The sequence below is a fragment of the Salvelinus namaycush genome, unplaced genomic scaffold (genome assembly GCF_016432855.1).
Source record: "Salvelinus namaycush isolate Seneca unplaced genomic scaffold, SaNama_1.0 Scaffold625, whole genome shotgun sequence".
NCBI lineage: Eukaryota > Metazoa > Chordata > Actinopteri > Salmoniformes > Salmonidae > Salvelinus > Salvelinus namaycush.
The window spans coordinates 111,681-138,799 of NW_024061337.1; the positions used below are offsets into that span (position 1 = coordinate 111,681).

Here is a 27,119-nt window from a genome sequence, read left to right on the forward strand (position 1 = left end):
GAACAAAAGGACCATTTGTGATGTAACTGGGACCTTTTGGAGTGCCAACAGAAGAAGATCATCAAAGGTAAGGCATTTTTTATATCGCTATTTCTGACTTTCGTGGCGCACCTGCCTGGTTGAAATATGTTTTTCATGTGTTTGTATGTGGGGCACTGTCCTCAGATAATCGCATGGTGTGCTTTCGCCGTAAAGCTTTTTTGAAATCTGACACAGCGGCTGGATTAAAAAGAAGTTAAGCTTTATTTTGATGTATTACACTTGTGATTTTATGAAAGTCACCGGCTGCTGTGTAGAGACTTCATGATGTCATCAGCTGCTGTGTAGAGGCTTCATGATGTCACCAGCTGCTGTGTAGAGGCTTCATGATGTCACCAGCTGCTGTGTAGAGGCTTCATGATGTCACCAGCTGCTGTGTAGAGGCTTCATGATGTCACCAGCTGCTGTGTAGAGGCTTCATGATATCACTGGCTGCTCTTTAGAGGCTTCAGGGTCAGAAGAATGGGTTTCTCTGGCAACAAGATCAACTGAAAGGTACTGTGCACCTCCACCTGACGCTGTTTATCTACTCTGAAGTTCTCCAGCATCTGTAGAGAAACAGAGAAACAGGTGTTACAACCATATGTTCTGTCTTCCTGTCACATTCTACTATTGGAAGGTACAGTGTTACAACCATATGTTCTGTCTTCCTGTCACATTCTACTATTGGAAGGTACAGTGTTACAACCATATGTTCTGTCTTCCTGTCACATTCTACTATTGGAAGGTACAGTGTTACAACCATATGTTCTGTCTTCCTGTCACATTCTACTATTGGAAGGAAAAAAAGTAGTTGAAACTAAATGAAAGTTAAATCAAAACGAAATAGGTTGTTTGAACTAGAGTAGTCCAACTAGAGTAGTCCAACTAGAGTAGTCCAACTAGAGTAGTCCAGCTAGAGTAGTCCAGCTAGAGTAGTCCAACTAGAGTAGTCCAGCTAGAGTAGTCCAACTAGAGTAGTCCAACTAGAGTAGTCCAACTAGAGTAGTCCAGCTAGAGTAGTCCAACTAGAGTAGTCCAACTAGAGTAGTCCAACTAGAGTAGTCCAACTAGAGTAGTCCAACTAGAGTAGTCCAGCTAGAGTAGTCCAACTAGAGTAGTCCAGCTAGAGTAGTCCGACTAGAGTAGTCCGACTAGAGTAGTCCGACTAGAGTAGTCCAACTAGAGTAGTCCAACTAGAGTAGTCCAACTAGAGTAGTCCAACTAGAGTAGTCCAACTAGAGTAGTCCAACTAGAGTAGTCCAGCTAGAGTAGTCCGACTAGAGTAGTCCAACTAGAGTAGTCCAACTAAAGTAGTCCAACTAGAGTAGTCCGACTAGAGTAGTCCGACTAGAGTAGTCCGACTAGAGTAGTCCGACTAGAGTAGTCCGACTAGAGTAGTCCAACTAGAGTAGTCCAACTAGAGTAGTCCAACTAGAGTAGTCCAACTAGAGTAGTCCAACTAGAGTAGTCCAACTAAAGTAGTCCAACTAGAGTAGTCCAACTAGAGTAGTCCAACTAGAGTAGTCCAACTAGAGTAGTCCAACTAGAGTAGTCCAGCTAGAGTAGTCCAACTAGAGTAGTCCAGCTAGAGTAGTCCAACTAGAGTAGTCCAACTAGAGTAGTCCAACTAGAGTAGTCCAACTAGAGTAGTCTAGTTGAATTGTTTTAAGATGGTCATACCATGGATCATTTAGCTATTTGATTTTGAATTTAAGAACCCATTTAAGTATAAAAAATTCATAGAAGGCAGCTATGAATAAGCATACCGACATAGAAGCTTTGAATAAAATACTTGAGTTGAATTCGGATCTGGGGAACGATATGGACAACGAGGATTTTGATATGGACAACGAGGATTTTGCTTTCTAGAAGGACTGGATCTACTTTAAGGTCTGTAAATAAATTATTTTCATGACTTTATATAGCTCATTTACTATATGTATTTCATTTTTCATCAGTTGTCTGCTTTTTGTGCTTTGGATTTAGTTTATATAAGCCTATGTAACAAAGTCATTTCAATGATATATCATTCCAAAGTAGTTATTGTCTATGTTTCATATTAGTTCCCTGGTTGCTGTTCTAAGTTCCAGGCCACTAAGTCTCATGGCCATTGTTTATTTGTGGTTGTCACCTCTGCCTTCGTCTACAAAGTGTTACTGTTTGCATGGTGTGTGTGCTTCACACCTTCTATGTGAGTCACTGTACAGATAAAGTTCAGGCTTGGTGTTTTTACTTTACAGTAATGTCGTTTAGTAAATGTAGTCAACTGTAATTCTGTGTGTCTTACAACAATATATCCCTTTATTCCCCACAGAGTGGAGGATGCAGAGGATTTGGATGATGACGTTTGGGAAACACCGCTCCCCAGCAAGCGCCCCCCACCGGTCAAGGTCTTCCTCCCCTCTGCTATGTCAATCACCCCGTCTGCAGGCCCTGGCACCACTCCCCCTCTGCTATGTCAATCACCCTGTCTGCAGGCCCTGGCACCACTCCCCCTCTGCTATGTCAATCACCCTGTCTGCAGGCCCTGGCACCACTCCCCCTCTGCTATGTCAATCACCCCGTCTGCAGGCCCTGGCACCACTCCCCCTCTGCTATGTCAATCACCCCGTCTGCAGGCCCTGGCACCACTCCCCCTCTGCTATGTCAATCACCCTGTCTGCAGGCCCTGGCACCACTCCCCCTCTGCTATGTCAATCACCCCGTCTGCAGGCCCTGGCACCACTCCCCCTCTGCTATGTCAATCACCCTGTCTGCAGGCCCTGGCACCACTCCCCCTCTGCTATGTCAATCACCCCGTCTGCAGGCCCTGGCACCACCCCCCTCTGCTATGTCAATCACCCTGTCTGCAGGCCCTGGCACCACCCCCCCTCTGCTATGTCAATCACCCCTGTCTGCAGGCCCTGGCACCACCCCCCTCTGCTATGTCAATCACCCTGTCTGCAGGCCCTGGCACCACTCCCCCTCTGCTATGTCAATCACCCCGTCTGCAGGCCCTGGCACCACTCCCCTCTGCTATGTCAATCACCCTGTCTGCAGGCCCTGGCACCACTCCCCCTCTGCTATGTCAATCACCCTGTCTGCAGGCCCTGGCACCACTCCCCCTCTGCTATGTCAATCACCCCGTCTGCAGGCCCTGGCACCACTCCCCCTCTGCTATGTCAATCACCCTGTCTGCAGGCCCTGGCACCACCCCCCTCTGCTATGTCAATCACCCCTGTCTGCAGGCCCTGGCACCACCCCCCTCTGCTATGTCAATCACCCTGTCTGCAGGCCCTGGCACCACCCCCCTCTGCTATGTCAATCACCCCTGTCTGCAGGCCCTGGCACCACTCCCCTCTGCTATGTCAATCACCCTGTCTGCAGGCCCTGGCACCACTCCCCCTCTGCTATGTCAATCACCCCGTCTGCAGGCCCTGGCACCACTCCCCCTCTGCTATGTCAATCACCCTGTCTGCAGGCCCTGGCACCACCCCCCTCTGCTATGTCAATCACCCCTGTCTGCAGGCCCTGGCACCACTCCCCCTCTGCTATGTCAATCACCCCTGTCTGCAGGCCCTGGCACCACTCCCCCTCTGCTATGTCAATCACCCTGTCTGCAGGCCCTGGCACCACCCCCCTCTGCTATGTCAATCACCCCGTCTGCAGGCCCTGGCACCACTCCCCCTCTGCTATGTCAATCACCCCTGTCTGCAGGCCCTGGCACCACTCCCCCTCTGCTATGTCAATCACCCCGTCTGCAGGCCCTGGCACCACTCCCCCTCTGCTATGTCAATCACCCTGTCTGCAGGCCCTGGCACCACTCCCCCTCTGCTATGTCAATCACCCTGTCTGCAGGCCCTGGCACCACCCCCCCTCTGCTATGTCAATCACCCCGTCTGCAGGCCCTGGCACCACTCCCCCTCTGCTATGTCAATCACCCTGTCTGCAGGCCCTGGCACCACTCCCCCTCTGCTATGTCAATCACCCTGTCTGCAGGCCCTGGCACCACTCCCCCTCTGCTATGTCAATCACCCTGTCTGCAGGCCCTGGCACCACTCCCCCTCTGCTATGTCAATCACCCTGTCTGCAGGCCCTGGCACCACTCCCCCTCTGCTATGTCAATCACCCCGTCTGCAGGCCCTGGCACCACTCCCCCTCTGCTATGTCAATCACCCCGTCTGCAGGCCCTGGCACCACTCCCCCTCTGCTATGTCAATCACCCCGTCTGCAGGCCCTGGCACCACCCCCCCTCTGCTATGTCAATCACCCCGTCTGCAGGCCCTGGCACCACTCCCCCTCTGCCAGTTCATCTGGAGGTGCAGGAATCAAGGCCTCAACAGAGAAGAGGCAAAGGAAGCAGCAGAGGGAGAGGCAGAGAGGCAGAGGAAGCAGCACAGCAGAGGGAGAGGCAGTGGAAGCAGCACAGCAGAGGGAGAGGCAGAGAGGCAGAGGAAGCAGCACAGCAGAGGGAGAGGCAGAGAGGCAGAGGAAGCAGCACAGCAGAGGGAGAGGCAGAGGAAGCAGCACAGCAGAGGGAGAGGCAGAGAGGCAGAGGAAGCAGCACAGCAGAGGGAGAGGCAGAGGAAGCAGCACAGCAGAGGGAGAGGCAGAGGAAGCAGCACAGGAGAGGCAGAGGAAGCAGCACAGCAGAGGGAGAGGCAGTGGAAGCAGCACAGCAGAGAGAGAGGCAGAGAGGCAGTGGAAGCAGCACAGCAGAGAGAGAGGCAGAGGAAGCAGCACAGCAGAGGGAGAGGCAGAGAGGCAGAGGAAGCAGCACAGCGGGGGAGGGGCAGAGGAAGCAGCACAGGAGAGGCAGAGGAAGCAGCACAGCAGAGGGAGAGGCAGTGGAAACAGCACAGGAGAGGCAGAGGAAGCAGCACAGCAGAGAGAGAGGCAGAGAGGCAGTGGAAGCAGCACAGCAGAGAGAGAGGCAGAGGAAGCAGCACAGCAGAGGGAGAGGCAGAGAGGCAGAGGAAGCAGCACAGCAGAGGGAGAGGCAGAGGAAGCAGCACAGCAGAGGGAGAGGCAGTGGAAGCAGCACAGGAGAGGGAGGGGCAGAGGAAGCAGCACAGGAGAGGCAGAGGAAGCAGCACAGCAGAGGGAGAGGCAGTGGAAACAGCACAGGAGAGGCAGAGGAAGCAGCACAGCAGAGGGAGAGGCAGTGGAAACAGCACAGGAGAGGCAGAGGAAGCAGCACAGCAGAGAGAGAGGCAGAGAGGCAGTGGAAGCAGCACAGCAGAGAGAGAGGCAGAGGAAGCAGCACAGCAGAGGGAGAGGCAGAGAGGCAGAGGAAGCAGCACAGCAGAGGGAGAGGCAGTGGAAGCAGCACGGTACACTACAAAAGTTTTTATACTTTTCTAAACAACATTTATGTCCTGAATTTAGCAGGTGCTGTCGACAGATCAATTGAAAAAAGTGATTTGAGACAACGCTGGCGGAACAAGACGTAGCTACAAACAGAACGGAGTTAAATGGTTCCAGTCTGCCATGAAGCATTTATCCATGTAAGAGTCCAGCTACATTTTCAGATATTATACGTTTCTAAGTTTGTCAGAAAATCGTTTTCATTGCAAGTTAAAGTGTACTGTTAGCTAGCTAGCGAACGTTAGCTTGCCAGCTCGCTAGCTAACGTTACGTGTTTGATCTGTGAAGTAATATTATTCAAATCAGATATTAATTTGCATTCTTCATTATAGCCTAATGTTATCTAGCTAACATTGAACCTGGTAGATTAGCTTTAGCTACCTGGACATTTAGACTATAGCTATGACAATGTTTGTATTGGTTGGTAGTAGTATGACTATACCGTTTCATTGTTTAGCTAGCTAGCTACATGTCTAAACAAAACACTTTGCCAGATGACTACATGACCCATCAAGTTAGCCAGGTGTGTCTATTGTATTTCATGAACATGTTTACATGTCTAGATAATAGAGACCCATCCACTTATCTAGATGTGTCTGGGGGTGATTACAGCCATCTATTGTATTTCATGAACATGTTTAGATAATAGAGACCCGTCCACTTAGCTAGATGTGTCTGGGGGTGATTACAGCCATCTATAGTATTTCATGAACATGTTTAGATAATAGAGACCCGTCCACTTAGCCAGGTGTGTCTGGGGGTGATTACAGCCATCTATAGTATTACATGAACATGTCTAGACAATAGAGGCCCATCCACTTAGCCAGGTGTGTCTGGGGGTGATTACAGCCATCTATTGTATTTCATGAACATGTCTAGATAATAGAGACCCGTCCACTTAGCTAGATGTGTCTGGGGGTTTTAGCATTTCTTTCACATGACCCATCGATTTAGACAAGTGTGTCTGGATAAGCATCATCTAATAATTATAACATATATTTATCTGGACACGTTCTGCTTTTGATATTGCTACTATAGTAACCATTTCACTGTACTGTTTACATCTTCTGTATCCTGTGCATGTGACAAATCAACTTTTTATTTTATTTGGTATTGTGTGTGTTTACCGGAGACGGTAATGTGAAGAACAACATGACCTGATTAGGATGTAGGGACTAGATCAAGTATATTTTTACCTGCAGTTTTTCCTTATTGTAGGCTACTACTTTTACCACGTTTAGTCTTGAAATCTTTAGTTGATTACTAAACTAATCACTCTGTTTAGCAAATATCTTAAAGAGATGGGTGGGGCTAAGGTTTAAGAGGGTCTAAATGATGCTGAATGGGTGTAGACAAAGACGAGCTCTCCAGTAGGTACCAAAAGATTCAAGGGCCATTTTCTCAAAAGTGGGGTTACAAGTTTATCAACTTTCAAAGCAGAATTACTTTCCCATTGTTCTTCAACTGCAGTGTGTGATATGCCATTTTCTTGCTCTAGGTTTCTACTTTTATCCAATAAAAAAAATAAAAAATTCTAATTTTGCTACATAAGACCAAATCCAGGTGGCCAGTCACATATTTAACCCCTTACTTCTGTTGTTTCAAAACGACCTTCATATTTCCATGTATAACCTTCAGACGAGTCCCCTGGCACTTGTGGGGGTCGTAGAGAGCACAACTGTGTTTGTGAGAGTCTCCCCTTTCCATAGATGGGTCATATTAGTATTTGGACGCTACAAACAGTTTCGTGAGAAGACAGATTTTCGGGATGTCTCATGGTCTGACAGACATCGCTGTAGCTCTGTAGCTCTGTAGCTCTGTAGCTCTGTAGCTCGGCCACCTTCCGCCACAGATGCCGACGTGGATTAAGATGCAAAAAAAACTGATATCTCTAGCTTAAACTGACAGATTTTGATATAATTATTTTGAATATGTTACTTAGATTGACTCTTAAGGATTTGAATCAGTCATTCGAACGTTGAGCTGTGATCCTCACATGTATAAGGAAGAGCTGCATCTCCGTCTCAGCAATGCGCCGTCCGAGACACTGTCTGGGTCCAAACCCGAAGCCCAAGCTCCTGAAGTACTGGTTCTCTGTCCGCAGCCAGCGGGATGGGAGGTACTTCTCAGGTCTGGGGAACACATCTGGGTCTCTACCCATCGCATAAAGACCCAACTGGACCAGAGTCTAGAGAGAGTGAGAACACACCACATAACATACTGCCCTCCCAAACCATCAACCAAAGTCTCTGATCAAATGGAAAGACAGTAGCTACCGTATGTCATAGGTTGTCTCCTCTTACCCCACAAGGTATGTGATAGTTCTGAATGACGATATCCTCTGTAATGTATCTCTGTAAGCTGACTGCAACCGGATGAAGCCTGACAGACAGAAGAAGATGGTGACATTCTTAATGCTTAACCAGTAGGTGGCCCAGACATCTCAACAGATGAAGAGTATAGATGTTTAAGCGATATCTGAAATTCATCTCTAAAAGTGATCATTGTTACTTGACTTCTGCCTAACCACCATTAGGTGGTTGCACCATTGCAATGACGTAAAAACATATTCAGTAATGACATGATATATACTGTGACTAATGTCAATATGCCTTGTCCATTGCTGTTTTGGTTAGTGATTATTGTCTTATTTCACTGTAGAGCCTCTAGCCCTGCTCAATATGCCTTAGTTAACCCTTCAGTTCCACCTCCCACACATGTGGTGACCTCACCTGGTTTAAATGATGAGTCTAGAGACAATATCTCTCTCATCGTCACTCAATGCCTAGGTTTACCTCCACTGTATTCACATCCTACCATCATCTCTCAATGCCTAGGTTTACCTCCACTGTATTCACATCCTACCATACTTTTGTCTGTACATTATGCCTTGAATCTATGCTATCGTGCCCAGAAACCTGCTCCTTTTACTCTCTGTTCCGAATGTACTAGACGACCAGTTCTTATAGCCTTTAGCCATACCCTTATCCTACTCCTCCTTTGTTCCTCTGGTGATGTAAAGGTTAATCCAGTCCCTGCAGTGCCTAGCTCCACTCCCATTCCCCAGGCGCTCTCATTTGTTGACTTCTGTAACCGTAAAAGCCTTGGTTTCAGTCTTGACCAGCACAAAAACATCCTGTGGCGTTCTGCATTAGCATCGAATAGCCCCCGCGATATGCACATTTTCAGGGAAGATAGGACCCAATATACACAGGCAGTTAAGAAAACAAAGGCTAGCTTTTTCAAAGAGAAATTTGCATCCTGCAGCACAAACTCCAAAATGTTCTGGGACACTAAAGTCCATGGAGAATAAGAGCACCTCCTCCCAGCTGCCCACTGCACTGAGGCTAGGAAACATTGTCACCACTGATAAATCCATGATAAATGAGAATTTCAATAAGCATTTTTCTACGTCTGGCCATGCTTTCCACCTGGCTACCCCTACCCCGGTCAACAGCCCTGCACCCCCCACAGCAACTTGCCCAAGCCTCTCCCATTTCTCCTTCACCCAAATCCAGATAGCTGATGTTCTGAAAGAGCTGCAAAATCTGGATCCCTACAAATCAGCCGGGCTAGACAATCTGGACCCTCTCTTCCTAAAAATATTAGCCGAAATTGTTGCAACCCCTATTACTAGCCTGTTCAACCTCTCTTTCGTATCGTCTGAGATTACCAAAGATTGGAAAGCTGCTGCGGTCATCCCCCTCTTCAGAGGGAGAGACACTCTAGACCCAAACTGCTACAGACCTATATATATCCTAAGGTCTACGAAAGCCTGTCTTTCTAAGGTCTACGAAAGCCAAGCAGATCATATCACAAACAGATCACCGACCATTTTGAATCCCACCGTACCTTCTCCCCTATGCAATCTGGTTTCCGAGCTCGTCATGGGTGCACCTCAGCCACGCTCAAGGTCATAAACAATATCATAACCGCCATCGATAAGAGACATTACTGTGCAGCTGTATTCATCGACCTGGCCAAGGCTTTCGACTCTGTCAATCACCACATTCTTATTGGCAGATTCAACAGCCTTGGCTTCTCAAATGACTGCCTCGCCTGGTTCACCAACTACTTCTCAGAGAGAGTTCAATGTGTCAAATCGGAGGGCCTGTTGTGCAGACCTCTGGCAGTCTCTATGGGGGTGCCACAAGGTTCAATTATTGGGCCGACTCTCTTCTCTGTATACATCAATGATGTCGCTCTTGCTGCTGGTGATTCTCTGATACACCTCTATGCAGACAACACCCTTCTGTATACTTCTGGCCCTTCTTTGGACACTGTGTTAAAAAACCTCCAGACGAGCTTCAATGCCATACAACTCTCCTTCCGTGGCCTCCAGCTGCTCTTAAATGCAAGCAAAACTAAATGCATGCTCTTCCACCGATTGCTGCCCATCACTACTCTGGACTGTTCTGACTTAGAATATGTGGACAACTACAAATACCTAGGTGTCTGGTTAGACTGTAAACTCTCCTTCCAGACTCACATTAAGCACCTCCAATCCAAAATTAAATATAGAATCTGTATTTATTTATGTATCTTGCACCTTTGCACCCCAGTATCTCTACTTGCACATTAATCTTCTGCACATCAATCATTCCAGTGTTAAATTGGTATATTGTAATTATTTCGCAACTATGGCCTATTGGCCTTACCTCCCTTATCTCACCTCATTTGCGCACACTGTATATAGACTTTTTCTACTGTACTATTGACTGTATGTTTGTTTTACTCCATGTGTAACTGTGTTGTTGTATGTGTCGAACTGCTTTGCTTTATCTTGTCCAGGTCGCAGTTGTAAATGAGAACTTGTTCTCAACTGACCTACCTGGTTAAATTAAGTTTAAATACAATTAAAATAAATTGTATACAGTTGTTGTGGGTTTATAATAATTGGTATTGTAGTTATTGTCTTGTTTAGGTAGTCATTGTAGGTAACATCAGCTATCGTTGGTCAATCATCTTGTCTGTCCGACCTCAGCGTTTCCTTCAGCGCTCCTTTGACCAGCGGTATCATCTTCAGCATCTGTAGCATGTCTCCCTGGGTAGACTGTCTGGCTACAGCCACCTCAGCCCTCAACTCTTCCTGGAGGTCAGGATGTCTGGCCAGCTCATATAGAGTCCACAGCAGGGTGATAGACGTCTGAAATACATTACAGAGTAGAATGTTAACTACTAGAGACAACAGTTCATGAACTGATTCCAGAGGGTTGAAATACGGCTGGTTGTCTACCCTATCTGGTAGTTAACTAATCAGTTGACTTGGATATCTCTCATACAGCCTCACAGAACATTTACATTTAAGTCATTTAGCAGACGCTCTTATCCAGAGCGACTTACATTTAACCTTTTTATTTAACTAGGCAAGTCAGTTAAGAACAAATTCTTATTTACAATGACGGCCTAGGAACAGTGGGTTAACTGCCTTGTTCAGGGGCAGAACGACAGATTTGTACCTTGTCAGCTCGGGGATTTGAACTTGCAACCTTTCGGTTACTAGCCCAACGCTCTAACCACTAGGCAACCCTGCCGCCCCAGAACCAGGTCTAAACAACAGGATAAGGTGATTACTGTTGGAAGTCATTATCAAGTTTGTTACCGTGTCTACCCCTCCAGCCATCAGTTCGGTGACGCTGGCCTTGATGTCCTCTATAGACAGCTGGTTATAGATGTTTTATAGAGAGGTTATATACAAGTTATTACCGTGTCTACCCCTCCAGCCATCAGTTCGGTGACGCTGGCCTTGATGTCCTCTATAGACAGCTGGTTATAGATGTTTTATAGAGAGGTTATATACAAGTTATTACTGTGTCTACCCCTCCAGCCATCAGTTCGGTGACGCTGGCCTTGATGTCCTCTATAGACAGCTGGTTATAGATGTTTTATAGAGAAGTTATATACAAGTTATTACCGTGTCTACCCCTCCAGCCATCAGTTCGGTGACGCTGGCCTTGATGTCCTCTATAGACAGCTTGTCTAACATCAGAAGGCTGGCCAGGACTCCTGGATACTTCCTGTGGGTGTTGGTGTCCTGACGCATCGTCCTGTAGATGTTCTGGATGCAGCGGTCCGCTAGGGGCACATGTATTCAGGACAGTTTAACAGTGAACCAACATAGCTACTGATACAGACACAGCACAGTGTTATCTGTGATCTTAAATGCATTATACGGATCACAGACAACTGTCTTCTTCCTGGCTTTACTTTTTTTGTTTCCCTAAATAGATTACAGCCCTAACACTTCCACATGGCCCTAAACCTTGTCCTTAACCCTTCAATGTTTGCTCCCTAACTCTTCCCCTCAGCCCTAAACATTCCATGTTTTGCCCTAACCTTTCCCTTAGGCCCTAACCATTCAATGTTTGGCCCTACCCCTTGGTCCTAAACTTTCAATGTTTCCTCCCTAACCCTTCCCCTTCGCCCTAACCCTTCCCATTGGCCCAAACCCTTCCCTGGGGCCCTTCCCCTTGACCTTAAGTCTTCCCCTTGACCCTATCCTTCCCCTTGGCCCTGATCCTTCCCCCTGGCCCTGACCCTTCCCCCTGGCCCTGACCCTTCCCCCTGGCCCTGATCCTTCCCCCTGGCCCTGATCCTTCCCCCTGGCCCTGATCCTTCCCCCTGGCCCTGATCCTTCCCCCTGGCCCTGATCCTTCCCCCTGGCCCTGACCCTTCCCCCTGGCCCTGAACCTTCCCCCTGGCCCTGATCCTTCCCCCTGGCCCTGATCCTTCCCCCTTGGCCCTGATCCTTCCCCCTGGCCCTGAACCTTCCCCCTGGCCCTTACCCTTCCCCCTGGCCCTGATCCTTCCCCTTGGCCCTGATCCTTCCCCTTGGCCCTGATCCTTCCCCCTGGCCCTGACCCTTCAATGTTTGCAGATATGTTATGAGCATTGTCCTACCCTGGTTGAAGATGCCATCCCAGGCCTCTACGTGATCTCTCCAGATCTTGGCTCCTACCCTCCTCAGCATGGCCGGGGGGATGTACAGCATGGGAGAGGTAGTCTTGAACATCAGAGAGATGCAGTCAATGAAGTGTTGGGCCTCAGGGTTGATGTAGTCCAACATCAGGCCCAGACGCTCCCCATACAGAACTGAACCCACCGCTGAAGCGAAAAGAACACAGGTTAGACCCAGACTCACATACAGCATCAAACCCACTGCTGGAGAGGAGAGAACACAGGTTAGACACAGATGCCTTCCATACAGAACAGAACCTACCACATTACAGCACAGCACATGTGAGACATTGTACAATACTGAACTTAGTGTACATACAATAATATCAGGTAAATATAGTATAATATACAGTAGAGGACAGTACATTCTGCCAGCCTAAGACACCAGTTGTCGATGTACTATGACCCCTAAGGAGTGATGAGCCTAAGTAAGTAAGATATTAGTTGCCATCGTCGATGGCCTATGACCCCTAAGGAGCGATGGACCTAAGTAAGATATTAGCAGAAATATAAGATGTTAACCTTACAGTATTTGAGACAATCTGGTACAGTGGCTTGCGAAAGTATTCACCCCCCTTTGGCATTTTCCTATTTTATAAAATAGATTTGTGGGGGGGTTGTATTATTTGATTTACACAACATGCCTACCACTTTGAAGATGCAAAAATATGTTTTATTGTGAAACAAACAAGAAATAACACAAAAAACAGAACTTGAGCGTGTGTAACGATTCACCCCTCAAAGTCAATACTTTGTAGAGCCACCTTTTGCAGCAGTTACAGGTGCAAGTCTCTTGGGGTATGTCTCTATAAGCTTGGCACATCTAGCCACTGGGATTTTTGCCCATTCTTCAAGGCAAAGAGGCTCCAGCTCCTTCAAGTTGGATGGGTTACGCTGGTGTACAGCAATCTTTAAGTCATACCACAGATTCTCAATTGGATTGAGGTCTGGGCTTTGACTAGGCCATTCCAAGACATTTAAATGTTTCTCCTTAAAGCACTCGAGTGTTGCTTTAGCAGTATGTTTAGGATCATTGTCCTGCTGGAAGGTGAACCCCCGTCCCAGTCTCAAATCTCTGGAAGACTGAAACAGGTTTCCTCAAGAATTTCCCTGTATTTAGTGACATCCATCATTCCTTCAATTTCCCAGTCTCCGCCGATGGAAAAACATCCCCACAGCATGATGCTGCCACCACCATGCTTCACTATGGGGATGATGTTCATGGGGTGATGAGAGGTGTTGTGTTTGCGCCAGGCATTTTCCTTGATGGCCAAAATGCTCAATTTTAGTATCATCTGACCAGAGTACTGTCTTCCATATGTTTGGGGAGTCTCCCACATACCTTTTGGCGAACACCAAACGTGTTTTCTTATTTTTTTCTTTAAGCAATGGCTCTTTCTGGCCACTCTTCCGTAAAACCCAACTCTGTGGAGTCTACGGCTTAAAGTGGTCCTATGGACAGATACTCCAATCTCCAATGTGGAGCTTTGCAGCTCCTTCAGGGTTGTCTTTGGTCTCTTTGTAGCCTCTCTGACTAATGCCCTCCTTGCCTGGTCTGTGAGTTTTGGTGGGCGGTCCTCTCTTGGCAGGTTTGTTGTGGTGCCATATTCTTTCCATTTAATAATTGATTTAATGGTGCTCCGTGGGATCTTCAAAGTTTCTGATATTTTTTTATATTCCAACCCTGATCTGTACTTCTCCACAACTGTGTCCCTGACCTGTTTGGAGAGCTCCTTGGTCTTCATTGTGCCACTTGCTTGGTGGTGCCCCTTGCTTAGTGGTGTTGCAGACTCTGGGGCCTTTCATAACAGGTGTGTATATACCGAGATCATGTGACAGATCATGTGACACTTAGATTGCACACAGGTGGACTTTATTTAACTAATTGTGTGACTTCTGAAGGTAATTGGTTGCACCAGATCTTATTTAGGGGCTTTATAGCAAAGGGGGTGAATACATATGTACGCTCCACTTTTCCGTTGTAATTTTTTAAAATCTTTTGAAACAAGTAATTTGTTTCATTTCACTTCACCAATTTGGACTATTTTGTGTATGTCCATTACATGAAATCCAAATAAAAATCAATTTAAATTACAGGTTATAATGCAACAAAATAGGAAAATCGCCAAGGGGGATGAATACTTTGCAAGGCACTGTACTGGTATGAGTCAGTGTATAAAACATGGTCATCACAGGTTTCAAGACAGCCACAAGTAAATATTAGGTGAAACGGACTTACATTCCAGAGCATATTTGAAGAGTTCTTGAGAAAGATCGGTGGTCCATTTGTCCTGTCCACTCCTTTCTATCTTCTTATGTACCCGGGCCACAAAGTCCTGTCCAACTTCATCCAACAGAGGAACAAAGTTCCCCAACACCTTGGGAGAGATCACCTCTCTATTCAGAACCACCCTGTTGGAACGCCAGTCTTCCCCATTCCTACAGGGAGAGAAAAGGACCAAACCTTGTTTTGGAACGTCTCAGAACCAGCAAATCTAAATCTCATTAACTAAGTGTCAATAACTAAATCTCAAAAACTAAGTGTCGGCCTCCCGAGTGGCGCAGTGGTCTAGGGCACTGCATCGCAGTGCTAACTGCGCCACCAGAGTCTCTGGGTTCGCGCCCAGGCTCTGTCGCAGCCGGCCGCGACCGGGAGGCCCGTGGGGCGACGCACAATTGGCATAGCGTCGTCCGGGTTAGGGAGGGTTTGGCCGGTAGGGATATCCTTGTCTCATCGCGCTCCAGCGACTCCTGTGGCGGGCCGGGCGCAGTGCGCGCTAACCAAGGGGGCCAGGTACACGGTGTTTCCTCCGACACATTGGTGCGGCTGGCTTCCGGGTTGGAGGCGCGCTGTGTTAAGAAGCAGTGCGGCTTGGTTGGGTTGTGCTTCGGAGGACGCATGGCTTTCGACCTTCGTCTCTCCCGAGCCCGTACGGGAGTTGTAGCGATGAGACAAGATAGTAATTACTAGCGATTGGATACCACGAAAATTGGGGAGAAAATGGGATAAAAAAAAATTACTAAAACTAAGTGTCAATAACTCAATCTCAATAACTCAATCTCAATAAGTAAATCTCAATAACTAAATCTGTCAATAATGCCTGATTCACACTATAGGGCCATCTACCATGCTATAGGGCCACACCTGGCCTGGTTACCATCTACCACGCTATAGGGCCACACCTGGCCTGGTTACCATCTACCACGCTATAGGGCCACACCTGGCCTGGTTACCATCTACCACGCTATAGGGCCACACCTGGCCTGGTTACCATCTACCACGCTATAGGGCCACACCTGGCCTGGTTACCATCTACCACGCTATAGGGCCACACCTGGCCTGGTTACCATCTACCACGCTATAGGGCCACACCTGGCCTGGTTACCATCTACCACGCTATAGGGCCACACCTGGCCTGGTTACCATCTACCACCCTATAGGGCCACACCTGGCCTGGTTACCATCTACCACGCCATAGGACCACACCTGGCCTGGTTACCATCTACCACGCTATAGGGCCACACCTGGCCTGGTTACCATCTACCACGCTATAGGGCCACACCTGGCCTGGTTACCATCTACCACGCCATAGGACCACACCTGGCCTGGTTACCATCTACCACGCCATAGGACCACACCTGGCCTGGTTACCATCTACCACGCTATAGGGCCACACCTGGCCTGGTTACCATCTACCACGCCATAGGACCACACCTGGCCTGGTTACCATCTACCACGCCATAGGACCACACCTGGCCTGGTTACCATCTACCACGCCATAGGACCACACCTGGCCTGGTTACCATCTACCACGCTATAGGGCCACACCTGGCCTGGTTACCATCTACCACGCCATAGGACCACACCTGGCCTGGTTACCATCTACCACGCCATAGGACCACACCTGGCCTGGTTACCATCTACCACGCCATAGGACCACACCTGGCCTGGTTACCATCTACCACGCTATAGGGCCACACCTGGCCTGGTTACCATCTACCACGCCATAGGACCACACCTGGCCTGGTTACCATCTACCACGCCATAGGACCACACCTGGCCTGGTTACCATCTACCACGCTATAGGGCCATACCAAGCCAAGCTGTACTGGGCTGGCCTGTAGATATGGCAATGTGAAAAGATATCTGAGATAACATAGTCGAGTTTGGATAAACCCTAAACTGTTAGCCAGGGTACCTGTCTTTTTAGCTAACATTCCACTTCTTGTCATTGCCAAATGCATGACAAGGAGTGGCAAGGAGTGGAATGATGGGTAAAGAGACTGTTTCCCAGGCTACAATACTGTAGTGTGAATAGTCAAAACATCACAAAAAGGAAAGCTTATGATGACATTGATTTGAAAGTCCTTATTTAAACAACGGTTTGACAGATATGACAGAACAGTGGACGTACTTGAGCAGGACTCCATATTTCCTGCTCCTGTAGTCTCTGTATGAGGTCCATGCCTCCACTGTTAACCTCTTGGGGTAGTGTCCTTCTGCCTTGAACAGGATGGCTGCATCCTCCGGCTTTATAATGTTTACACTATTGTAGTAGCCTATCTTCTCCCTGGCAGGTACAATGACAGAGCACAGCAGATCATGTCATTTATGTTCAAAGGTTTTGTTGGTAAAATGCACTTCTTTTTGTTTTGTTCACACTCATAATAGTCCATCTTCTCCCTGCAGGACAATACAGCATTTATAAACCACGTGGACAGCAGTAAATATAGTCCATCTTCTCCCTGCAGGACAATACAGCATTTATAAACCACGTGGACAGCAGTAAATATAGTCCATCTTCTCCCTACAGGACAATACAGCATTTATAAACCACGTGGGTAGCAGTAAATATAGTCCATCTTCTCCCTACAGGACAATACAGCATTTATAAACCACGTGGACAGCAGTAAATATAGTCCATCTTCTCCCTGCAGGACAATACAGCATTTATAAACCACGTGGACAGCAGTAAATATAGTCCATCTTCTCCCTACAGGACAATACAGCATTTATAAACCACGTGGACAGCAGTAAATATAGTCCATCTTCTCCCTACAGGACAATACAGCATTTATAAACCACGTGGACAGCAGTAAATATAGTCCATCTTCTCCCTGCAGGACAATACAGCATTTATAAACCACGTGGGCAGCAGTAAATATAGTCCATCTTCTCCCTACAGGACAATACAGCATTTATAAACCACGTGGACAGCAGTAAATATAGTCCATCTTCTCCCTGCAGGACAATACAGCATTTATAAACCACGTGGGCAGCAGTAAATATAGTCCATCTTCTCCCTACAGGACAATACAGCATTTATAAACCACGTGGACAGCAGTAAATATAGTCCATCTTCTCCCTGCAGGACAATACAGCATTTATAAACCACGTGGGTAGCAGTAAATATAGTCCATCTTCTCCCTGCAGGACAATACAGCATTTATAAACCACGTGGACAGCAGTAAATATAGTCCATCTTCTCCCTACAGGACAATACAGCATTTATAAACCACGTGGGCAGCAGTAAATATAGTCCATCTTCTCCCTGCAGGACAATACAGCATTTATAAACCACGTGGGCAGCAGTAAATATAGTCCATCTTCTCCCTGCAGGACAATACAGCATTTATAAACCACGTGGACAGCAGTAAATATAGTCCATCTTCTCCCTGCAGGACAATACAGCATTTATAAACCACGTGGACAGCAGTAAATATAGTCCATCTTCTCCCTGCAGGACAATACAGCATTTATAAACCACATGGACAGCAGTAAATATAGTCCATCTTCTCCCTGCAGGACAATACAGCATTTATAAACCACGTGGACAGCAGTAAATATAGTCCATCTTCTCCCTACAGGACAATACAGCATTTATAAACCACGTGGGCAGCAGTAAATATAGTCCATCTTCTCCCTGCAGGACAATACAGCATTTATAAACCACGTGGACAGCAGTAAATATAGTCCATCTTCTCCCTGCAGGACAATACAGCATTTATAAACCACGTGGACAGCAGTGAATATAGTCCATCTTCTCCCTGCAGGACAATATAGCATTTATAAACCACGTGGACAGCAGTAAATATAGTCCATCTTCTCCCTGCAGGACAATACAGCATTTATAAACCACGTGGACAGCAGTAAATATAGTCCATCTTCTCCCTACAGGACAATACAGCATTTATAAACCACGTGGGCAGCAGTAAATATAGTCCATCATCTCCCTGCAGGACAATACAGCATTTATAAACCACGTGGGCAGCAGTAAATATAGTCCATCTTCTCCCTGCAGGACAATACAGCATTTATAAACCACGTGGGCAGCAGTAAATATAGTCCATCTTCTCCCTGCAGGACAATACAGCATTTATAAACCACGTGGGTAGCAGTAAATATAGTCCATCTTCTCCCTGCAGGACAATATAGCATTTATAAACCACATGGACAGCAGTAAATATAGTCCATCTTCTCCCTGCAGGACAATACAGCATTTATAAACCACGTGGGCAGCAGTAAATATAGTCCATCTTCTCCCTACAGGACAATACAGCATTTATAAACCACGTGGGCAGCAGTAAATATAGTCCATCTTCTCCCTACAGGACAATACAGCATTTATAAACCACGTGGGCAGCAGTAAATATAGTCCATCTTCTCCCTACAGGACAATACAGCATTTATAAACCACGTGGACAGCAGTAAATATAGTCCATCTTCTCCCTGCAGGACAATACAGCATTTATAAACCACGTGGACAGCAGTAAATATAGTCCATCTTCTCCCTGCAGGACAATACAGCATTTATAAACCACGTGGGCAGCAGTAAATATAGTCCATCTTCTCCCTGCAGGACAATACAGCATTTATAAACCACGTGGACAGCAGTAAATATAGTCCATCTTCTCCCTACAGGACAATACAGCATTTATAAACCACGTGGACAGCAGTAAATATAGTCCATCTTCTCCCTGCAGGACAATACAGCATTTATAAACCACGTGGGCAGCAGTAAATATAGTCCATCTTCTCCCTACAGGACAATACAGCATTTATAAACCACGTGGACAGCAGTAAATATAGTCCATCTTCTCCCTACAGGACAATACAGCATTTATAAACCACGTGGACAGCAGTAAATATAGTCCATCTTCTCCCTGCAGGACAATACAGCATTTATAAACCACGTGGACAGCAGTAAATATAGTCCATCTTCTCCCTGCAGGACAATACAGCATTTATAAACCACATGGACAGCAGTAAATATAGTCCATCTTCTCCCTACAGGACAATACAGCATTTATAAACCACGTGGACAGCAGTAAATATAGTCCATCTTCTCCCTACAGGACAATACAGCATTTATAAACCACGTGGGCAGCAGTAAATATAGTCCATCTTCTCCCTGCAGGACAATACAGCATTTATAAACCACATGGACAGCAGTAAATATAGTCCATCTTCTCCCTACAGGACAATACAGCATTTATAAACCACGTGGACAGCAGTAAATATAGTCCATCTTCTCCCTGCAGGACAATACAGCATTTATAAACCACGTGGACAGCAGTAAATATAGTCCATCTTCTCCCTGCAGGACAATACAGCATTTATAAACCACGTGGACAGCAGTAAATATAGTCCATCTTCTCCCTGCAGGACAATACAGCATTTATAAACCACGTGGACAGCAGTAAATATAGTCCATCTTCTCCCTGCAGGACAATACAGCATTTATAAACCACGTGGACAGCAGTAAATATAGTCCATCTTCTCCCTGCAGGACAATACAGCATTTATAAACCACGTGGGCAGCAGTAAATATAGTCCATCTTCTCCCTGCAGGACAATACAGCATTTATAAACCACGTGGACAGCAGTAAATATAGTCCATCTTCTCCCTGCAGGACAATACAGCATTTATAAACCACGTGGACAGCAGTAAATATAGTCCATCTTCTCCCTACAGGACAATACAGCATTTATAAACCACGTGGACAGCAGTAAATATAGTCCATCTTCTCCCTGCAGGACAATACAGCATTTATAAACCACGTGGACAGCAGTAAATATAGTCCATCTTCTCCCTGCAGGACAATACAGCATTTATAAACCACGTGGACAGCAGTAAATATAGTCCATCTTCTCCCTACAGGACAATACAGCATTTATAAACCACGTGGGCAGCAGTAAATATAGTCCATCTTCTCCCTGCAGGACAATACAGCATTTATAAACCACGTGGACAGCAGTAAATATAGTCCATCTTCTCCCTACAGGACAATACAGCATTTATAAACCACGTGGACAGCAGTAAATATAGTCCATCTTCTCCCTGCAGGACAATACAGCATTTATAAACCACGTGGACAGCAGTAAATATAGTCCATCTTCTCCCTGCAGGACAATACAGCATTTATAAACCACGTGGACAGCAGTAAATATAGTCCATCTTCTCCCTACAGGACAATACAGCATTTATAAACCACGTGGACAGCAGTAAATATAGTCCATCTTCTCCCTGCAGGACAATACAGCATTTATAAACCACGTGGACAGCAGTAAATATAGTCCATCTTCTCCCTACAGGACAATACAGCATTTATAAACCACGTGGACAGCAGTAAATATAGTCCATCTTCTCCCTGCAGGACAATACAGCATTTATAAACCACGTCGACAGCAGTAAATATAGTCCATCTTCTCCCTGCAGGACAATACAGCATTTATAAACCACGTGGGCAGCAGTAAATATAGTCCATCTTCTCCCTACAGGACAATACAGCATTTATAAACCACGTGGACAGCAGTAAATATAGTCCATCTTCTCCCTGCAGGACAATACAGCATTTATAAACCACGTGGACAGCAGTAAATATAGTCCATCTTCTCCCTGCAGGACAATACAGCATTTATAAACCACGTGGACAGCAGTAAATATAGTCCATCTTCTCCCTACAGGACAATACAGCATTTATAAACCACGTGGGCAGCAGTAAATATAGTCCATCTTCTCCCTGCAGGACAATACAGCATTTATAAACCACGTGGACAGCAGTAAATATAGTCCATCTTCTCCCTACAGGACAATACAGCATTTATAAACCACGTGGACAGCAGTAAATATAGTCCATCTTCTCCCTGCAGGACAATACAGCATTTATAAACCACGTGGACAGCAGTAAATATAGTCCATCTTCTCCCTGCAGGACAATACAGCATTTATAAACCACGTGGACAGCAGTAAATATAGTCCATCTTCTCCCTACAGGACAATACAGCATTTATAAACCACGTGGACAGCAGTAAATATAGTCCATCTTCTCCCTGCAGGACAATACAGCATTTATAAACCACGTGGACAGCAGTAAATATAGTCCATCTTCTCCCTGCAGGACAATACAGCATTTATAAACCACGTGGACAGCAGTAAATATAGTCCATCTTCTCCCTGCAGGACAATACAGCATTTATAAACCACGTGGACAGCAGTAAATATAGTCCATCTTCTCCCTGCAGGACAATACAGCATTTATAAACCACGTGGACAGCAGTAAATATAGTCCATCTTCTCCCTACAGGACAATACAGCATTTATAAACCACGTGGACAGCAGTAAATATAGTCCATCTTCTCCCTGCAGGACAATACAGCATTTATAAACCACGTGGACAGCAGTAAATATAGTCCATCTTCTCCCTGCAGGACAATACAGCATTTATAAACCACGTGGACAGCAGTAAATATAGTCCATCTTCTCCCTACAGGACAATACAGCATTTATAAACCACGTGGACAGCAGTAAATATAGTCCATCTTCTCCCTGCAGGACAATACAGCATTTATAAACCACGTGGACAGCAGTAAATATAGTCCATCTTCTCCCTACAGGACAATACAGCATTTATAAACCACGTGGACAGCAGTAAATATAGTCCATCTTCTCCCTGCAGGACAATACAGCATTTATAAACCACGTCGACAGCAGTAAATATAGTCCATCTTCTCCCTGCAGGACAATACAGCATTTATAAACCACGTGGGCAGCAGTAAATATAGTCCATCTTCTCCCTACAGGACAATACAGCATTTATAAACCACGTGGACAGCAGTAAATATAGTCCATCTTCTCCCTGCAGGACAATACAGCATTTATAAACCACGTGGGCAGCAGTAAATATAGTCCATCTTCTCCCTACAGGACAATACAGCATTTATAAACCACGTGGACAGCAGTAAATATAGTCCATCTTCTCCCTGCAGGACAATACAGCATTTATAAACCACGTGGACAGCAGTAAATATAGTCCATCTTCTCCCTGCAGGACAATACAGCATTTATAAACCACGTGGGCAGCAGTAAATATAGTCCATCTTTTCCCTGCAGGACAATACAGCATTTATAAACCACATGGACAGCAGTAAATATAGCAGACTGTACCTTTGTTAAAATGAAACATATTTTGCTAGTAGAAATCCCGTTGAAATTGTTTTAATGATTCTATATGGCTAGATTCACATTGCTGTCCACAGCAATGTGAATCTTGCACATTCTGTCCACAGCAATTCACATTGCACATTCATTAAATGCTGTATTGATAGAAAAGATTGCTCCCCTCAACAAAGCTAATTCCAGATTGTTTTGTCTGCAGCTACAACAAACTGTGTTGTAGCGTTATGTTGAAGTGGGCTCCAGCTACAACTACGGTTCACTGCTTAGCTGACACTTTTAGTTGTGAATAATAATAATACAGAACTTGTATTCACTGCTTCAGTAGTTTGGTAGTTTGGTATTTTATTAGTATCCCTATTAGCTGTTGCAAAAGCAGCAGCTACTCGTCCTGGGGTAGACAAAGGTTAATACTTTATTATAACGTTGTCCCCTTTGACATCATAACTGAATGACATATTGATTCTTACCGTAGGCCTATCCTATTTTATGCAATTTGGCAGATGCTTTTAGCCAAAGCCACTTAGTATTTAGTGCATACATGTTTACATATATGTGGTCTTGAGTATTGAACCCACTATCCTAGCGTTTCAAGGCCCATGTTCTACAAACTGATCTACAGAGGACCATGTTCTACTAACTGAAATACAGAGGACCATGTTCTACTAACTGAGCTACAGAGGACCATGTTCTACAGAGGACCATGTTCTACAGAGGACCATTTTCTACTAACTGAAATACAGGGGACCATGTTCTACTAACTGAGCTACAGAGGACCATGTTCTACAGAGGACCATGTTCTACAGAGGACCATTTTCTACTAACTGAAATACAGGGGACCATGTTCTACTAACTGAGCTACAGAGGACCATGTTCTACAGAGGACCATGTTCTACTATCTGAACTACAGAGGACCATGTTCTACTATTTGAACTACAGAGGACCATGTTCTACAGAGGACCATGTTCTACTAACTGAACTACAGAGGACCATGTTCTACTAACTGAACAACAGAGGACCATGTTCTACTAACTGAACAACAGAGGACCATGTTCTACAGAGGACCATGTTCTACTAACTGAACTACAGAGAACCATGTTCTACAGAGGACCATGTTCTACTAACTGAACTACAGAGGACCATGTTCTACTAACTGAACAACAGAGGACCATGTTCTACTAACTGAACAACAGAGGACCATGTTCTACAGAGGACCATGTTCTACTATCTGAACTACAGAGGACCATGTTCTACTATCTGAACTACAGAGAACCATGTTCTACTATCTGAACTACAGAGAACCATGTTCTACTAACTGAACTACAGAGAACCATGTTCTACAGAGGACCATGTTCTACTAACTGAACTACAGAGGACCATGTTCTACTAACTGAACAACAGAGGACCATGTTCTACTAACTGAACAACAGAGGACCATGTTCTACAGAGGACCATGTTCTACTATCTGAACTACAGAGGACCATGTTCTACTATCTGAACAACAGAGGACCATGTTCTACAGAGGACCATGTTCTACTATCTGAACTACAGAGAACCATGTTCTACTAACTGAACAACAGAGGACCATGTTCTACAGAGGACCATGTTCTACTAACTGAACTACAGAGAACCATGTTCTACTAACTGAACAACAGAGGACCATGTTCTACTAACTGAACAACAGAGGACCATGTTCTACAGAGGACCATGTTCTACTAACTGAACAACAGAGGACCATGTTCTACAGAGGACCATGTTCTACTAACTGAACAACAGAGGACCATGTTCTACAGAGGACCATGTTCTACTAACTGAACTACAGAGAACCATGCACTGATTTGCCACCTATAACAATGGGGAGGCAGGTAGCTTTGTGGTTAGAGCATTGTTTCAGTAATCGACAGGTCCCCGAGCTGACAAGGTAAAAATCTGTCGTTCTTCCCCTTAACATGGCAGTTAACACTGTTCCCCGGTAGGCTGTCATTGTAAATAAGAATGTGTTCTTAAACTGACTTGCCTAGTTAAATACAACATTCTATTACAGTTGTAGATCATATCATTACTAACCTCCTAATCTGTCTATGGGTCTGACTGTGACCGAAGGTGTTGAAGTTGAACTGTCTTATACCTGTATCATACCTGTATATTGGACCGAAGGTGTTAGAGTTGAACTGTCTTATACCTGTATCATACCTGTATATTGGACCGAAGGTGTTAGAGTTGAACTGTCTTATACCTGTATCATACCTGTATATTGGACCGAAGGTGTTGAAGTTGTACAATCTCTTACCTGTTAATAGATCTGACTGTATCATACCTGTATATTGGACCGAAGGTGTTGAAGTTGTACAATCTCTTACCTGTTAATAGATCTGACTGTATCATACCTGTATATTGGACCGAAGGTGTTAGAGTTGAACTGTCTTATACCTGTTAATAGATCTGACTGTATCATACCTGTATATTGGACCGAAGGTGTTGAAGTTGTACAATCTCTTACCTGTTAATAGATCTGACTGTATCATACCTGTATATTGGACCGAAGGTGTTGAAGTTGTGCACCATGACTCTGTGGATGTTCCTGAATCCGTCTAGTTTCCAGAAACTGTAGAGGTTGGCAAGTCCGTTTCTCCAGAGACCTGGGATCTCACTGAAGGCCTGGACCGTACTGCTGTTGTCTGGGGACAGAGCTTGGCGCACCACCGGCATACTGGAGTTGTGGCGGGCACTGGGTAGTCCACATGCTGGCAGACCCAGGGAACTGCGACACACACTCCACCTCACCATCATAGCAGCGTCTCTCTCCTACCTTACTTCTTCTAACTCTTCTTCTGTCTGTTTCTTTTTCTCATCCGGCTCTATGCTCTCTCTGTCTACCTCTCCACTGTGTCTCTCCTCCCCTGTATCCTTGAATGTTTCTTTCAGGGACAGCTTGTGTGTTGTGATAGTGTCAGCCTATGGCAAGTCAAGGCCCCCCTCATCCAGACACACACTTTGGGTTAGTCTTCTGTTTACTGTGGGACTTTCTTAGATTGCTGAAATATCCATCCTCCTAACATAATATGTTATAGCTGGGGACTTAATTGTTGGACTGTGTGTTAGTTGAATACTCTTGTTTAATCTTGTTTCTGAGAAAATACCCACAAAGTACTAGGTTGGTTGTACTTGAATTACGGTGGCATTTGGGCATAGCATTTTGGGGAAAAAATGTAATAATTTTTCTAGATTTGTATTGATTGAAATGGATGTGGGTATATCTTCCCATTGTAAATAATATGGTAGCTTAATGACTTTAAATTCTTTTTACCATTATGATAACGGTGAGCCATCAGTAAAAGTAATAACATTAATGATGTTTACACCAATGACACATTTTAGGTAAATGAGGAGTTTTTGAATAGGAGACCACAGATTCTCAAATCTAAGGTCATCAATCATTGAAAAAGTGCTTACAATGTTATTTCCTGTCAATTAAATTGACTAACACCAAGTGACATTTTGAATGTCCAAATTAACAATAAATCCTTGAATGTATGACCTACTAAAAGGTTGTTATTAGCTAATAATGTGATTTAATACAGACCTCTCCCCAGATACAAGCCACTGGAGGGAATGCTCAAGGTCCTTGTATATCTTTGTAATCAGTGATTTTTCAAGGCGGTAACACCAATGACAAACTGAGGGACACACATTATACTGTTAAAACAAAAATTGTATTTTAATACCCTTGTTTTTATTGACCGATGCAATATATTAAAAACTTTTGTTCACCATCTAGCATTCAAAATAATAAATAGATATTTCTATACAGATACCCCCTCAGTACACCTCTAAACATCACCAGTGGGACAAGCCAATTTGCCCCCAGTAGTTTCTGCAATGCATACAGATGCAGTATAAAGGACTCTCATATGTTTTCCTATTAAATAATAGTTCAATAAAATAGAAAATGTATTTTTATATGGTGCCAATGTCAAGAGACAACATTTACAAACGCAATTCAAGAATAACCCAAATGCCAAGTCAAAAATGTTTGAATTCTCACATTGCTCTACATCTCATCTGAGTGTAATCTTTAAAATAATTCCATTGTTAGATCCTCGTGTCCTTGCCCTGAGACCTCGTGTCCTTGCCCTGAGACCTCGTGCCCTTGCCCTGAGACCTTGGGAGTGTTCTCTCGCTAAACAGATGTAGAGGAGGGAGGCTACAGGAACACATCTTTCTCACATAATCACTAAGGTAAAAAATCTATTAACTTTTAAGAAGAACATGTCAACATTCAATACATTTTACATGATTATAATCAACATTGGTTCACCTGGTTGTCTAGGTCTTAAT

At 45.2% G+C, this 27,119-nt stretch overlaps 1 protein-coding gene across 1 annotated transcript; it reads right to left on the reverse strand.

Annotated features, from left to right (window-relative positions):
- Positions 1-317: 317 nt before the first annotated feature.
- Positions 318-25,571, reverse strand: LOC120042159 (cholesterol side-chain cleavage enzyme, mitochondrial). The gene is made up of 9 exons (XM_038987021.1): positions 25,309-25,571; positions 16,740-16,895; positions 14,564-14,763; positions 12,268-12,471; positions 11,282-11,442; positions 10,347-10,513; positions 7,671-7,749; positions 7,364-7,555; positions 318-587 (listed from the first exon to the last, which is right to left on the reverse strand). The coding sequence occupies exons 1-9, from the start codon at positions 25,569-25,571 to the stop codon at positions 465-467; spliced, it is 1,545 nt and encodes a 514-aa protein (XP_038842949.1). The 3' UTR covers positions 318-464.
- Positions 25,572-27,119: the final 1,548 nt, after the last annotated feature.

Excerpts from the sequence above, each read along its gene's own strand:
- LOC120042159 (XM_038987021.1), bottom strand. The coding sequence starts at position 25,571 with ATGATGGTGAGGTGGAGTGTGTGTCGCAGTTCCCTGGGTCTGCCAGCA. Across the intron at positions 14,764-16,739 it reads AAATATGGAGTCCTGCTCAA|GAATGGGGAAGACTGGCGTT; the intron begins GTACGTCCACTG and ends CTCTCCCTGTAG. Across the intron at positions 7,556-7,670 it reads ACTATCACATACCTTGTGGG|ACTCTGGTCCAGTTGGGTCT; the intron begins GTAAGAGGAGAC and ends CACTCTCTCTAG.